This window comes from Toxorhynchites rutilus, chromosome 3 (assembly GCF_029784135.1).
Source record: "Toxorhynchites rutilus septentrionalis strain SRP chromosome 3, ASM2978413v1, whole genome shotgun sequence".
NCBI classification, from domain to species: Eukaryota; Metazoa; Arthropoda; class Insecta; order Diptera; family Culicidae; genus Toxorhynchites; species Toxorhynchites rutilus.
In genome coordinates, this window is record NC_073746.1 from 284,109,118 (window position 1) to 284,124,998 (window position 15,881).

The window sequence follows — 15,881 nt, forward strand, 5'->3', positions numbered from 1 at the left end:
AAATTAAAGTCAATCAGCTAGTCTTTTTTAGAAAATGTAATACTCGCAAAAAAATTGGATTTTGCTTTCGTAATTATTGATTGTATTTGTTTCTTATAGTTTACATGGTTTCGGGACCAAGGCGCTTTATCGGTATCGATACCTGTACATGATGTTAAAATGAAGGCTACAACCAAAAGAATGTCAAGGTTTTGATTATTAAATTATTTTTAACATGAAAGTGCAGTAAATTCATATTCAAAAATATAGTGTTCGCAATTTGAATCAAGCGTAGAAACTTAATTTATATTCCGAACACTAATTTTAATGAAGATTTCTGCATGAAATATCGTTTTTTCATCCATTTATTGTAGATTCGTACAAATTCTGGCACTTACCATAAAAACAACAAACAAAATAGTTGAAAAAACCACTAAACTGAAATATTTACGATGCTTATTTTTTACAGAATTTGCTAACGTAAGAATTTGATCATCGGTTTCGACTGTCACTTTTTTGCAAATGCTCGATATTATAAATTATAGACTGTATCGATACCTGTAAATGATGTTTAATGAAGGCTATAACCCAAAGACGTGTTCGGAATTTGAATCATGCGTAGAAATTTGATTCATATTCCGAACACTACTTCAATATTTATTTTAATGAAGATTTCTGCATAAAATATCAGTTTTTTTCACCCAGTTATTGTATGTTCTTACATTCTCTAGTACTCAACATGAAAACAGCAATCAAAACAGTTGAAACAACTACAAAAAACTGAAAATTTAACGATGCTTGTTTTTTACGGAATTTACTAACGCAAACATTTTATCATTGGTTTTTACTGTCACCTTTTTGCAAATGTCTAGTATAATAAATTATAGGCTGTACTGATAAATGATGTTAAAATGAAGTCTACACCTCAAAGAATGTTTGTGTTTTCATTATTAAATTATTTATATCATAAAAGTTTAGTGAATTTATATTTAAAAATGAAGTGTTCGGTATTTGAGACAAAACGGTAGTGCAATTCCAAATGAAATCTAAAAATGCAGATTTCAAAAACATGTATTTTTGATTTGAATGATATTTTGCATTCCGTTTGGGTTGGAGGAAATATGAGTTTTCCATAGCAATTGGGAATTTTTCGACTCAAGTGTAACTTTTGAAAAGGGCGTATCGGTTTTAGTAAGAAAAATCATTGATAATTTATATCTCAAAAACCATGTGTCGTACCGGAATAGTGTCTTAGAAAGAGTTATAGAGTATTGATGTTTAAACGTGAAAAAAATTAATACTGAGAAATTTTTTTTTATTTATTTACAAAAAAAAACTTTAATTTGCAATTATTAAAATATGTATTTTTTATCTCTTTTTTTTTCATATAAAATAGAAGTCATTTAGAAAATTTAGAAAATTAGCCCAAGATGTCCTACTTTAGTTAATGGGATGCACTGTTCTTTTAGATACAACTTTAGAAATTCGCGGATTATGCCGTTTTCTATATAAAGATAAACGGCATAATATAGAGATAAATGGTATGATACGCAAATTTTAAAAGATGTATCTAAAAGGACATTACATCCCATTAACTTAAGTTTCTCAATCAGTGACACGGTTAAGGAACGTTATTCAGATGAAATTTGGTTGTAATCCAGTGTGGTTCACTGTTATTCACTCTATAAGGAAGATTGTTCGACTGACGTACATGTTAAGAAGATCTAAGACGGACATGTTAAGAAGATCTTCAATTGTATCTTTGGAAACTCATGTTCCCCAAAACTGGAATGCAGTTTCTTACAGTTCAATATACTGTTTTCGAATTATCGCCCAAATGTTTCTCGAAAAAGTGTTTTTCAATGTTTTTTACTGAAATTGAAACAGATTAAAAAGCAGAACTTTTTTTTCGATGCGGGTGATATGGACATATAGTGGATGAATTTACTTTTCCGTACATACTTAATATCGCATCTCTGTTACCTTACAAATTGAAATATAACCATCGACGGATTGAATTTTGAAATTATACCACTCAAAATGCTTAATTTCGAAACTACATCCACACGCGGAATCATGTGTGATTTCGGTTTTTGTGTCCCTTTTCCACCTTTGATCAGTATTCATTGTCATAGGGTTCTTATTATTAGAAATTTGAAATTCATTATTTAACTATACAAATCAACCACCTGTGCATCTTACCCCCACTGTCCGTCTTACCCGCGCCTCCCCTACAGCCATTTCATGTCAAACCGATATAGTGGTTCTCAGATTTCCGTGAAAAGTGGTAGATTTTTTCATTACCGCAAAATATAAGATAAGTTTTAGGGTGCCCGTTTCAATTTTAGGGTGGCCCGAAAAAACTACTTTTTCCCTCTTTTTTCCCAAAAAAATACTTTTTCAAAAAATCATAACTTTTGAACTACAGAACCAATTCAGATCATCGATATATCAAATCAAAGTCAATTAACTAGTCTTTCTGAGAAAAATATTACATTTGTGAAAATTTTGGATTTTTTTTTTTTAATTATTGGATATGTTAGTTTTTTGTTGTTTTCATGGGTTTACACTAGATCGCGCTATATATTTTTTTTATATTTTTCATTGAAAGCTGAGGTTTTTTTCACATAACATATCCAAAAATCAGAGATGTATTTTTTTAAGTTATGATTTTTAAAAATGAAACGATGGTTATAGAAATATATTTTTTACCTTTTTTTACCACAAACATATCAAATTGAAGCCAATGAGCTGGCCTTCTTTAAAAAAATATTACACTTGCTAAAAAAATGGATTTTGTAATTATTGATCGTATTTTTTTTTTCAAAAGTTTACTCGGTTAAATATAGAGGGCACTATATTTTTTATATTTTTTTCTTGAAAGCTGAGATTTTTTTTTACTCAAAACGATTCTGAAATCAGAGAAGTTTTTTCTTTCATTTTTGAGTTATGATTTTCCAAAGTTAACTTGTTTTCAGTCTTCGTTCAATATTCCTATGCGACTAGACTAGATCTATGCGGTTAGAATACAATGTTTTTGCTCAAGTTTATAATTTATATTTATATTTTTATAAGACTAGATCATTGGCTTCAATTTGATATGTCGATTATCTGAATCGGTTTAGTGGTAGCGTCCTCTTATCCAAAGCCGTGTAAACGATAAAAAACCAATACAACCAATAACTAAAAAATCAATTTCCAAAATTTTTGCAAGTGTGATATTTTTCAAGAAAGACTATCTAATTAGCTTTCATTTGATGTATCGATCATCTAAATCGGTTCAGTAGTTCAAAAGTAATGATTTTTTTAAAGTATTTTTTGGAAAAAAGGGAAAAATATTTTTCGGACCACCCTAAAATGGAAATGGGCATTCTAATAATAAAAATAAAAAAATACGGATCCAATATTTTGCGGTAATGAACAAATCTGCCAAATTTTCACGGAAATCTGAGAACCACTATATCGGTTTGGCATGGAATGGCTGTATACATATACAGAGGTATCATCAAGATACCTGACTTCAGGTACAATCTACGCATAACGTAAACAAATTAATTATCGTTGTATTCATAACGCCCGGTTGAATCAACGAGGTTTATTTGTGTTGATAGAATTTCAATTCAACATTGAAAACTGTTTGTGTTTTGACTGTGCAATACGAATAATATGTTGAAAGATTGTATTAAGATAAAAAAAAGATATTTTAAATATCGCTACGTTTCATATTAAGCCACATGTCTTCAACTGTTTTTCAACGTAACTGTTCAACATATATTTTTACCATAACGATGTATTAGGAAAAGTTGTTGGAAACTATAAGCAAATTCATAAAATTTCATAAATATGATTGTATAACACGATAAACATATTAAAAGGGCCTATTTACTATAAAAAATACAATAAATTAGAAATGTTTTTTTCTGAAAACTTGAGAATGGATGTATTTAAAAGGAGATTGATAAAGAGTTTTTTTTGTTTTATATCACATCAGAATTCATAATTTGTGGCTAAAAAAGATCGTTAACATACAAAAATTTCAAGTTTCGAAAATTCATAAAAATTTGATGTTCCATAAAGTTTGTCAAAAATAGTTTTACCAACTTGTGCCCATTTCACTGCATGACTTCTATTTTAATAGAAAAAATTGAAAAATAAATTAAAAAATATGTTTTTTAGATATTGCAAATTAAAGTTTTTTTATATAAAATATAATACTTTATATAATATTTTTTTTCTCAGCATATTTTTTTTCACGTTTGGACATCAATACTCTATAACTTTTTCCAAGACACTATTTCGGTAGGACTCATAGTTTTTGAGATATAAATTATCGAAGATTTGTCTTACGAAAATCGATACGCCCTTTTCAAAAGGTACACTTGAGTCAAAAAACAAATTTTCATTCGAATCAAAAATACTCATGTTTTGTCATTTGTCGATTTCATTTGGAATTGCTCCAGTGCCAGATGAGAGCTTTAAGTTCAAAACCCGCTGATTTCCACTGTGAAATGGAAACGCTTTATCATTAATGGAATTATGGAGACGCTTGATGTTTCGTATAATGAATCTCATCAGGCAGTGAATGATAATCCCCCTTAAGGTAATATTATATTATCAGGCACGTAGCGTAACCGGCACGGCACGTTTCATGCAAGACAAATATTATTGCATGTGTTTCAAATGTGTATGCGTATACATAGCGGAACGGTTCCGAACATACACAGCACGTTTCAGACAAATGCATGAAGGATTTCTCGAAAAGAATATTTTGCCGGTGCCGGGCACGAACTACACGGGCGAGTAGCACCATACATACAAATCAAACGTCGAAGTTCGTGGTATGGGTGCGTTCGTCGCTCTTCGGTACGACATCGGTTCAATCGCCAGTAGCATTTCTCCGCTTTGTCCGCGCTGCCGGTCCGTACAGAGAAGTTGCTATGTCTGATGATATGAATACATCATGTATTTGTCTGCCGGTGTCGGTACGTGCCGTTTACGCTACGTGCTGGATAATATAAAACGGCCTTTATTCTACACGGCGAGTGACTTGAGATAGCGAAGTTCCTCGCTTCATTGTGGAAGCTACATTACTTTTCAACTTCTTTTGGATACCCGAGTCGATAACATATGAGAACACGACTTCAAATCTCACCTAGTGACAAACTATAGTCACGCCATTCGCCTGCAGGAATGCAGTGACCTGAGCCATCCCACCTCATTCGCCGCGCGGAATAAAGGGGAATAAAGGGATTCAACTGTGGAATTCATTTATTCGTAAAATCATTACCTGTCAATTGTCACCCTCGAAGATTATTTCAAGTTGATAAGCCAGAATAAGAGGTAATAATTATGTGGTAATAATGTTTAATAATCAACGCTATATGACTATGTTCACACGACGAAGCTCCTCTATGACGTTAGTGCCACTGAAAAATTAGGTGGGCTGGAGCGGGTAGAATTCGAAACCTATATAGAATGACCTGCCCAGCAGGAAGCCATTCGCCGAATGCCGCAGGTCATTCTGTTTCTATACAGCTGCTGGCATCAATTGGCTTTCTATCAATCATTAGCCAATGGGTCAATAATTTTCAAACAGCTATTAAAAATGAATACCGCTCGCACCATTATTTCCACAATTATCTCAGGTCAACATCGAATCGCCACCCGCTGCGGTCACCGCCGATTGCATTTCAAGCTGACCAGTGCGGCAATTAGAGCATCCCTACAGAAATATCATGCAATTAACTATCATTTTCCCATCCCGTCTATTTCGTGCATGCACTTACTTAACGGATATAATTAACATCACACTGCGACTAAAAATATAACAACAACAGGCTACTCACTGATCCGCGGCTGGTCATTGATATTGTATGGAACTAGCACTCCTCCGGATTCGAACGATCCACCGAATGCTTCCCGCGTTTTCTCGACTCCATCGCCTGCCCTTCCGCCCATCATTCCAGCGTACTCAGTTGGTGGGTCGAAAACATTCTACTCCACCACCGGTGCACTGGGTAAACCAAATCGCAAGCAGCAATTGCAGTACGCCACCTACACACCAAACTCTCAGTTCGGAATTACACCCGTGTATCAGGTAACGCCCGCCCGGAAGAACAACAAAAACAAGAACAAATTGAACAAGAATTCCACAAAAAATACCACCGCCCGGCCTTCCAGCCAGACCACGCTGAATGGTTTCCACAATCCGTACGGCAACGGTAAAAAATATGAGTACAACACGGGAATCAAGAAAACTGCAACGCCAAAACCGAAGCCTTTTATCCAGAGTATCAACTACAGAAACGAGAAATACCATGCCGCCACCTCTAACGGCTACGAAAAGCAGATCGCCATCAAAGCTCCCAAGCAGGTCAAGGACAACGGCTTCCAAACTCCATCCAAAGCCGCTTCCCGCAAGCCGATCGCCACCGGTCCCATAACAATCCTTCCTATAAATTTTTCAACCAGCATCGAAGTCACCACAACATCGGCCCCAACGACCCAATCGTCCTTCCTCAACGAACGTTTCTCCACCACGAACGGCCGAATCCCAAAACTTTTCCAGCAGTACGAAAAAATTCAACAATTCTACCCAGAACTCAAACCTTACTCTTCCATTCGGGACGATATGGAGCGACCGAAGCAGCAGCCGCCGCAATCCCCCTTCGAATCCGAGTCGGGTCCTCACGGGAATCCTTCGGTTCTTTTCAGCGGTGGAACCAACGGGAAACCCTCCCGGGCAAATACGAAAATTTTCTTCCCCGACACGGACATCATTGACGCGATCGGACCCCGGAAGATCACCTCTAGCCTGCAGCCGATACAGCAGCCCTTTTACGGGCGCACGCAAAACTCCCAGTTCGTTTCCAGCGGATCCAAGAGTGGAAAGGGTACTTGAGCTAGCGGCTACCATACTTCCTCTAGATGATTGTGTGCTGTTCAGTAGATTCTTTTCAGTTTATAATCTTCTCGCTAGCTGCCTCCGTTGATTTCTTGTTTTTGTTTCAATGTTATATAAAATAACAAATCAATTTTGCACTAATCGTTGTAATTCACTCTCAAAAGAAGATGCAGGATCATTTAATACTGCCCGCCTTATAACGCTTCCCACGTTCACTGTAAACCTCTCAGCATGCAGGTGCAAATATCTACAATCTCCAGTTAATAGCACCAGCAAAGTGTATTCAGCGGGGGTAGTTTTGATGATTAAATCCCATAAGAAGATTAATGTTGTTGGTGCAGTCCCGTACCATGGCGGTGTTTCAAAGTCAAGCCACCGAGCAGATGTTTTCCAAAGTCGATTCCTTCCTTCATGATACTCACGTGAAACACTATAATGGAGCGCTGCACTTGTGGATTAGAAGTGTCCAACAACATGCACAGAAAATCAGATTCGAAAAAAAAACTCACAGTCCAAAGTTAAATCCCTTCCAATTTAGTTTGCGGAAGATTTGTCACTTGCTTTCTCTTCTACCATACACTCAAGTGAAAACAAATAGAGGAAGAACGTCTTCTGGGAGTACATATTCCTCCCGTAACGTCCTTCCTAATTTCATCCAAAGCTGAAATTGCACTGCTCGGTTTACTGCATGTCGGAAGCGAATCTCACTCCCGGCGGCAAGACAACGATTTCCCCACAAAGCGTGGCGACAAAATTCGTTAAAAAGTTTTTATTCTAAGTTTTTGTTTTGTTCCCAGGCTCCCCTTAGTTTCGACGTCAAAAAAATAACAAAATCGACCAAGTCAAGTTGTTTTTAATGTTTTTTTTCCTGCTGCACTCTCTCAATTTAGTTTGTAGTGAAGTTTGCATCCTCGTTCTTATCCTGCCCGTTTCGTGTTTCTCCTTCATTTCATTCTCGTCAAACTGCACTTGGGCTCCGTTTGCCACAAGTTTGGCTCGATGAGCCAGCGGTTTTTCCACACCGCGTGTTCAACTTTTTCGTAGTTTCAGAGCAAAATTAATATCATTAGCTAATTACCCCTCCACGTTTAGTTTTTAAATACTCGCTTCTATGGTCCGATCGTTTCGTATTCTCTCGTGTATTTTGTGCACTCTTGCAAGTCCAACATGCATTTCGCTTCGCGGAATTCATTTTAGTGCCTCCAAATAGCATGAATATGTATGGTTTTGCATGTTTCAACAATCTTCAATCTTATCAGTTTTGCTAAAAATTTTATTGTTGAGTAATATCTGATGGAATGAATACTATAAATGTGTATTATCGATGCCTAACCCTTTATTTCTATTCATCAAACTAGCCCAAATAACTCAATGGAATCTAATTTTCTACGGAACGGAAGCGCCCGCCCAGCCAGATGACCCAGTTCGGCTCGGGAAGCCCAGCTTCAGCGATAACAACTATGGCGGCGAAATCGAGCACAACTCGCTGGAGTTCGACAGTGGCATTACCAGCGACCAGTGGAGGAACATGCAACAGGTTAGTTAGGCAGCATTGTCGGTTTTATTGTTTTCCATTTCTGTTCTCAATTTTTCAACCGAAAAAGCACTCAGTTCGAACTCACCCCATAAGCAGGGGGGGGGGTAATATCCGACTGATGGCTTTCAAACTCCGGAACTGATTGCTTGCATAGCTGCCGAGATCGGGTGATAAATATTTACATATAAATAGAAAGCGGCATACACTGGCCTCCTTGTCCCCGCGTGACTGTAGGAATGCATCGGACAGCACCGCTTATGCAAATGACGTATGACTTTGCAGAGCGCAATGCGCAATTTGCTACTGACCCAGTAGATGTCGGGAAATTGCTGGTAGTGGTATCTTGCAAATATTTGTGTCCCCAACTGCAAACGGCGACAACAACAATCAACTTGATTGGGGTGTAGTTTTTGGGTCCTTTAAGCGATTTTGAAATTTAAATTCGAAATTGCCACTTGTGCAAAAATCATTTTTCTGGATTCAGAGTGACCACTTCTTCTAACCGCTGTCCGCTAGGCACCTAAAATTCAGTAATTATTTAACACATTAACAGTCGCAACTTTGACACAATGCTTTGTACTTTTCGCTAACATACACTCGACAAAAAATTAGATGAACAGAGTGTCGAAAATAGTAAGTGCTGTAATTTCGTGAACAATCAACGCAGATAGATGGAATTTACATAATTTTAAAGCTCAAACTTTGAGGTATTAGAATATTTTACGTACATATTAAGTATAAATTTGTATCTTTGTGTGTGTATGTGCAGAGGACAACAATATCGGGAAGAAATAGGAAATCGATTTTTTTCTGTTTTTTTCAAAGATTTTGTGGACTTACACAATTTTTTGCTAACCATCTCGAATACAAGCAAATCCAATTAACCTTATCAATTGATTTTTTTTTCACTCGATTATCCATCGAGTCAAAACAATGTTTTTTCTTTATTCGTTTTTTTTTTGCATGTATTTTTCGTTTTTTGAAAATAAAACAGGAATTTGATTTTTGACTCATCCCCTTAAAGTCAGAGAACACTTTTCTCACATGAAAAAAAATAATTTATCCAGATTCTCTCAGGAGGTGATAGACGATCATATTTGATGAAAAAAATCCTCCTACGCATATGTTCGAATTTCAACAATGACATAGTTACGGAACTTCTCTTTTGTTTCGGACTCTGTTGCTTCATACTGGCTCTACATGAAAAAGTACGCTACGGAAGACGATTCTGATACTTTCATTTGAAAGATGACAAAATTTAGTACACGATATAAAGGGTGTTCGGATCAAAAAGTGGTCAACTTAAATTCGCCGTATTTTTTCTAATCATTCATATTAAAAACCTGATCACCTGAAACCTGAGCGACGAATCAAAATTTTGTACATGCGTCGTGAAAATCCAAACTACACGCACGCAGAAATAGCAAAATCGTTGAATGTGGCCAAATCAATCGTCACCAAAGTAATAAAAGTGTTCGGGGAACGTTTGTCGACAACTAGAAAGCCTGGACCTGGGAGAAATCGAGAGCCGGGAGCCGCAGTGACGAACAGAACAGTGACTAGCGCTTTCAAGCGCAACCCCAACCTCTCCGTTCGAGATGTCGCAAATAAGTTGGGAATATCGTCTACAACCGTGCATGAAGCTAAAAAACGAACTGGACTATCGACTTATAAGAAGGAAGTGACTCCAAATCGCAACGATAAGCAAAACCTTACGGCAAAAACAAGATCTCGGAAGCTGTATACGACATTGTTGACAATGTTTGATTGCGTGGTAATGGACGACGAAACCTACGTCAAGGCAGACTTCAGACAGCTTCCTGGACAAGAGTATTATACAGCAACCGGAAGGGGAAAGGTGGCAGACATTTTCAAGCATACTAAAGTATCAAAGTTTGCCAAGAAATATATCGTTTGGCAAGCTATCTGTACCTGTGGCTTGAAAAGCGACATTTTCGTTGCAACCGGGACTGTCAACCAGTAAATTTACGTGAAAGAGTGTCTTCAAAAGCGTTTGCTGCCTTTCCTGAAGAAACATGACTTGTCTGTGCTGTTTTGGCCGGATTTGGCATCCTGCCATTATGGAAAAAAGGCCATGGAGTGGTATGCCGCTAACAAGATACAGATTGTGCCCAAGGATAAGAACCCTCCCAACACACCGGAACTTCGCCCAATCGAAAAATATTGGGCGATAGTTAAGCAGAACCTTAAGAAGACCCAAAAAACTGTTAGCAGCGAGAAGCAGTTCAAAGCAAACTGGCGTTCTGCGGCGAAGAAAGTGGATAAGGTGACTGTACAAAATCTGATGGCAGGCGTCAAACGAAAGGCTCGCCAATTTGGACTAGGTCGACCGGAATCTTAACTGAGTATTTTTTCAGTCTTTTATACATACTGAACTTCAAAAAGAAAGATACTTTGATTTTTTTAATAAACAAATAATCGATTTACACGCAATTTAGTTTGACCACTTTTTGACCCGAACACCCTTTAGTAGTGGAACAACTAAATTAGTGAATTTTAATAACATTTTGGAAGTTAACAATTTTTAATGTGTTATTATTAATTTTATCCTAAAAAATATATTAAACTAGATTGTTTCTATCAATTAAAATGAATTTCTTTAACCGCTTCACAATTTGTTCTTTGACGCACAACTTCTATCTTTCTTAAATTGGCTGCAATATCGATATAAACAATTCCTGGTGAAAATTCAAGCAAACTCTTCAAAAATCACGATTTTTACGTCACTGTACATGTAATAGCCACTTAAACTTCACCTTAACGTTTCTTCACATTTCACATTTCTTCATGCAATAAGTCATATTTGAAATATAAAAAAATATTTTCTTCCAAACTGAGTATAATCGAGTCCAAAATTGTATATAATCGAATCACATATAATCGAGTCTGTATATAATCGAGTCCGACCTGTACTGTATTCAATTAGTCAAATCATTTCATTTGAAACTAATGTTGAGGGAATTGCAAAAAATACATAGTCATTCGCCGCCATTTTGTGGCGGCGACCTTCTCGAATTTATGTTGTTCATAGTGTAGTGTATTCTCCAAATCAAGCCATTCAGCCATTTTTTGCGGCAGCCAAATTTAATTTTTCAAGATCATGGAATACGCAGTTTTATAATGACAGTAGAATTAAATGTATGTTACAAATTTCAGATCAATCATTCAACAGGAACGGGGTCAATTTTCTATTAATGTGGGACAACCCAACAAACATTCAAACATACAGAGAAACAGGTCAAGCTGAATGAAACCATTCAAAAAGTAATTAGTTATTTGGGGGCTGCGGCCATCTTGCAATTGGATTTTTCATTATCTGATATGTTCTACTAGTCGAGAACTTTCTTTTGATACATTTTTGGGCATTTTTCATAATACAGGAGAACTTCGGTACAACGTACCCTCGTTATAACGTACCCTCGATATAACGTCATTCGATATAACGTACATTTTACCTCGATATAACGTACACAGTACATTATCAAAGTCCAAAGGAATAATTTTTTGAATATTTTTTTTCTGAAAGAACAATAAATTATCTGTATGTTAATACTAAATCTTGTGTTGTGCCTTTGACCAATCCCGAAATACAACTGTTTTGTGATTCCGGATTCTAAATGAATCAAACTTTAATCAACAGTACGAAGGGAAAAATCATGAGAAAGGTTGGTTTCGTCCTCTAGTTGAATTTTCTCATTATCCTTACTCAAACTCAAACACAATAAAGTAATGTAAGCTACGTTTCTGAGTTTTTATTAAGCTTCGATATATTTCAAATCGATACAACGTACAATTTTGTAAGTAAAATGTACGTTATATCGAAGTTACCCTGTATACTGTGTTCTACTAGTCAAGCCTTTTCATTTGATACCCATATTGATGGGGTTCTGAGAAAATAGGTAATCTTAGATTTGCATTTTTCATAAATAACTGTATTCTACTAGTCAAGCCCTTTCATTTGATACCCATATTGATGAGGTTGAAAAAAATATATATGGCGCCATTTTGTGGTGGTGGCCATTTTGGTTTTGAATTTTTCATGAATAACTGTATTCTACTAGTCAAGCCCTTTTATAGCGTAAAAATTTAGGACCTCCTCTATAATTTCATTGATTATCGAGACCAGGGTTGCCAAGTATAATTTTCAAAAATCAGGGAAAATGAAAATAAAAATCAGGATAAATCAGGATAGCTCATTTTGGGGTGTCCCGAAAGTTTGCCCCGATAAAGTCATCATTTTTACAGGCAGACGTACATTTATTCAATTTTATGGGCACAGTTTTGTTTCACAATCTTTCGCCATGTTTAAAACAGCATTAAAATTATGTCCTACCAGATCGTGTTCGCTTTCTCGTCGAAAAACTGTTCAAGGTATTTTTTATGCTGTCAATGGAATCGAAGTTCTTCCCCTTGAATGAATTTTGTAGAGACCTGAACCTTACTTGAGCAAACTTCCACTTTCAGGCATTTCCACAACTATCCATGATTAGTATTGTGGTTCGTGATACTATGACTACGGCAATGAATGTTATACATTCCATACGGTTTTCGAAAAATTTATCATTATATACTTTGGAAAAAACATCTGCTAAATAGCTATAACTCTTTAATCCTTAACATAAGATTCTGAAGGGAGAGAGAGAGAGAAAGAGAAAAAGAAAGATCTCGCAAAATTATCCTCAATGTTCATTCATTCTATTGGCGTTGACGATTTCATTTTCTGTCATGAAGCGAAAAACATAATAGATTTTCAGGTGGAATAAACGCACTACGTGTTTTGAGCGCTCAAATAAATATGAACACGTAATAATAAATAATAAACGAAAGAAAGAGCAATCACTATACAAGGGAGAACCGGAGAGCTATTTATGTAGGCTATTCTGACAGTTCTGATTTCCAACCAAGATCCTGATAAAATAAAAGACTAAAAAATCAGGAAAAATCAGGATCACTTTAGAAAAAATCAGGCAAAATCGAGTGTTTGTCAGGATACGAGCCAAAAAGTCTGGGAAATCCTGAAAAATCAGGAAGGTTGGCATCTCTGATCGGGACTGAGACTTCCTCAAATTCATAATCAAATGTTTTTAGGGTGTAATCTATAAACATAGAGTATTCGATAGCTGTGTGGAGACCTTCATTTTTCCATAGTGGAGTTAATGATTCAGTCAAACAGAAATATTCTGTCATATGTGCGGATTATGATCATTGTTTATTTGATTCAATCCAAGACTGGCTATTTTATCAAAAATGAGTTGCAGAGTCTTATTATCACCAACGACTGGAAGCAAGATAAATTTTGACTATAAAGCCCGCATTACATTGATTGAAATCTCCGTATATGCGGAATTTTGATTCCGGTGCAAAAGAAGATTAAACAGTTTCAGTTACCACTACGCCAGCTCTCCTGCACGCCCGCAATAAGTGTTTTGACCCACACTTGCTCAAACCCATTGCCCAGTGCCCATTTCCATTTTAGGGTGGTCTGAAAACCAAGTTTTTTCTCTTTTTTTTCCAAGAAATTACTTTTTTCAAAAATTTAAACTTTTGAACTACTGTACAGATTTAGATAATCGACATATCAAATTGAAGCCAATGAACTAGCCTTCTTTGAAAAAACATTACATTTGCGAAAAAAATGGATTTTATTTTCGTAATTATTGGTTGTGCAGGACGGACTCGATTATATACTGTCTTCAATTTCTTTTCACTGTATTTAATCGAATCTTGTTTATAGTCGAATAAAGTAAAATTTGTCTTTTCATTTGTATGTATTCATTCTTTTTATTTGAGAGTTGTTTTTTGGAATATAAAAGAAGAATTTGATTTTTGATTCATCCCCTTAAAGTCAGAAAATTCCTTTTTCACATAAAAAATCCCAATTCCTTCAGGAGGTGATAGATAACCATATTTGATGAAAAAAATCCTTCTACGCATATGTTCGAATTTCAGGATTGACAAAGTTATTCAACTTCTTTTTTTGTTTTGAGCTCTGGCTCTACTTCAAAAAGTACGCTACGTATGAGGGTTCTTTCATTTGAAAGATAAGAAAAATTAGTACAAGATATTGTTGTGAAACATCTGAATTAGTGGATTTGAATAACATTTTGGAAGTGAAAAACTTAGAAATTAGTACTTTTTTTAAATGTTATCACTAATTTTTCACCAAAAATGGATAATCAATATAATCAATCAAATTAAAGCTCTCTAATTACTCTACAATTTGTTCTTAGACACCTAACTTCAATTTTTCTTAATTTCGCTGCAATATCATTTCAAACAAATCCTGACGTATTTTCGAGTAAAATCTTCGAAAATCACGATTTTTACATTACTGTTCTGATAATACCAAATAATGTTCACCTTAACTATCAAAAACTACATTTTTTCCTAAAATAAGCCATATTTGAAACATAAAAAAAATATATTTGTTTAAAACTATAAATCGAGTCTAAAATTGTATATAATCGAATCATATATGATCGGTGTTAGGTCAGAGGAGATCAAGTCGCAACATTAAAAATTTCGAATTATTGTTTGCATTAGGTTAAGCATTATGTAAGCTACATACCACACTTCTTAACTCGAAATCCAAACGTCTGGTTAAAATATGGTGTAAAGATGTAGAAAAATCAATGAGCTGTTCGAAATATTTGGTTGAAATGTTCCCAACTCATTTTTTTATATAACAACTTTTATATTGCATTCCTCGCCAATAGCTTGAGAGAGCTAGGCTTTTTTTCTTTCTTCATTAAAGTAATTTTCAATCAAAAGCTGGTTCATCTCTAAAGAGAGAGCTAGATGTGCTTTGTTCACTTCATCATTACAAGCATTGGTATCGAAGTTTATTCTTTCTCCTCTCCCCTCCGAGTTGTTTTTTTCTCGTGTGTTCCGTAAAGAAATAAAAAAAAACCCAAAGGAACCGGAACAAAGATAGCATTTTTTACATAACATACTCAGAAATTGGAAAAGCGTTTTTTTCCGTTTTTGAGTTATGATTTTTCAAAGTTAATATGTTTTCAGTCTTCGTTCAATATTTCTATGCGAACAGACTACCATGCGCATACATTGATTTCTATCGACTGTAATATGGTTACATTTTCAATACTTATTCTAATTTACAATCCTAGACTATTATGTTATACGTTGAGACTTGAAAAAAGTTATTTTTTGAAAAAGCGGAAAAATTGATTTTTCGGACCACCGTAAAATGGAAAAATGAAAAAATAAAAAAATATGGGTCTAATGTTTTGCGATAAGGAACGAAACAACAAATTTTCACGAAAATCTGGAAACCACTATATCGCTTTGGCATGGAATGGCTGTATTTGAACTCCAGTTTAACAATGCACTGTGAAATGATGGTTTCTTATCGTGTTCAACTAAATTAAATAAAAGAAATAAAAAAGGGACAGAACAATTAATATTTCTGTAGGAATTTAT

General features: G+C 35.4%; 1 protein-coding gene across 3 annotated transcripts in view; it reads left to right on the top strand.

Annotated features, from left to right (window-relative positions):
- Positions 1–15,881, top strand: part of LOC129779180 (furin-like protease 1) — a 511,125-nt gene that overhangs the window by 442,243 nt on the left and 53,001 nt on the right. For 2 of the 3 annotated variants that reach the window (XM_055786475.1, XM_055786476.1), the window contains 2 exons: positions 5,817–6,872; positions 8,242–8,420. In XM_055786475.1, the coding sequence (XP_055642450.1) occupies positions 5,817–6,872; positions 8,242–8,420 (1,235 nt within the window). The remainder of the gene's footprint in view (positions 1–5,816; positions 6,873–8,241; positions 8,421–15,881) is intronic. The other variant, XM_055786477.1, reaches the window with a different exon arrangement.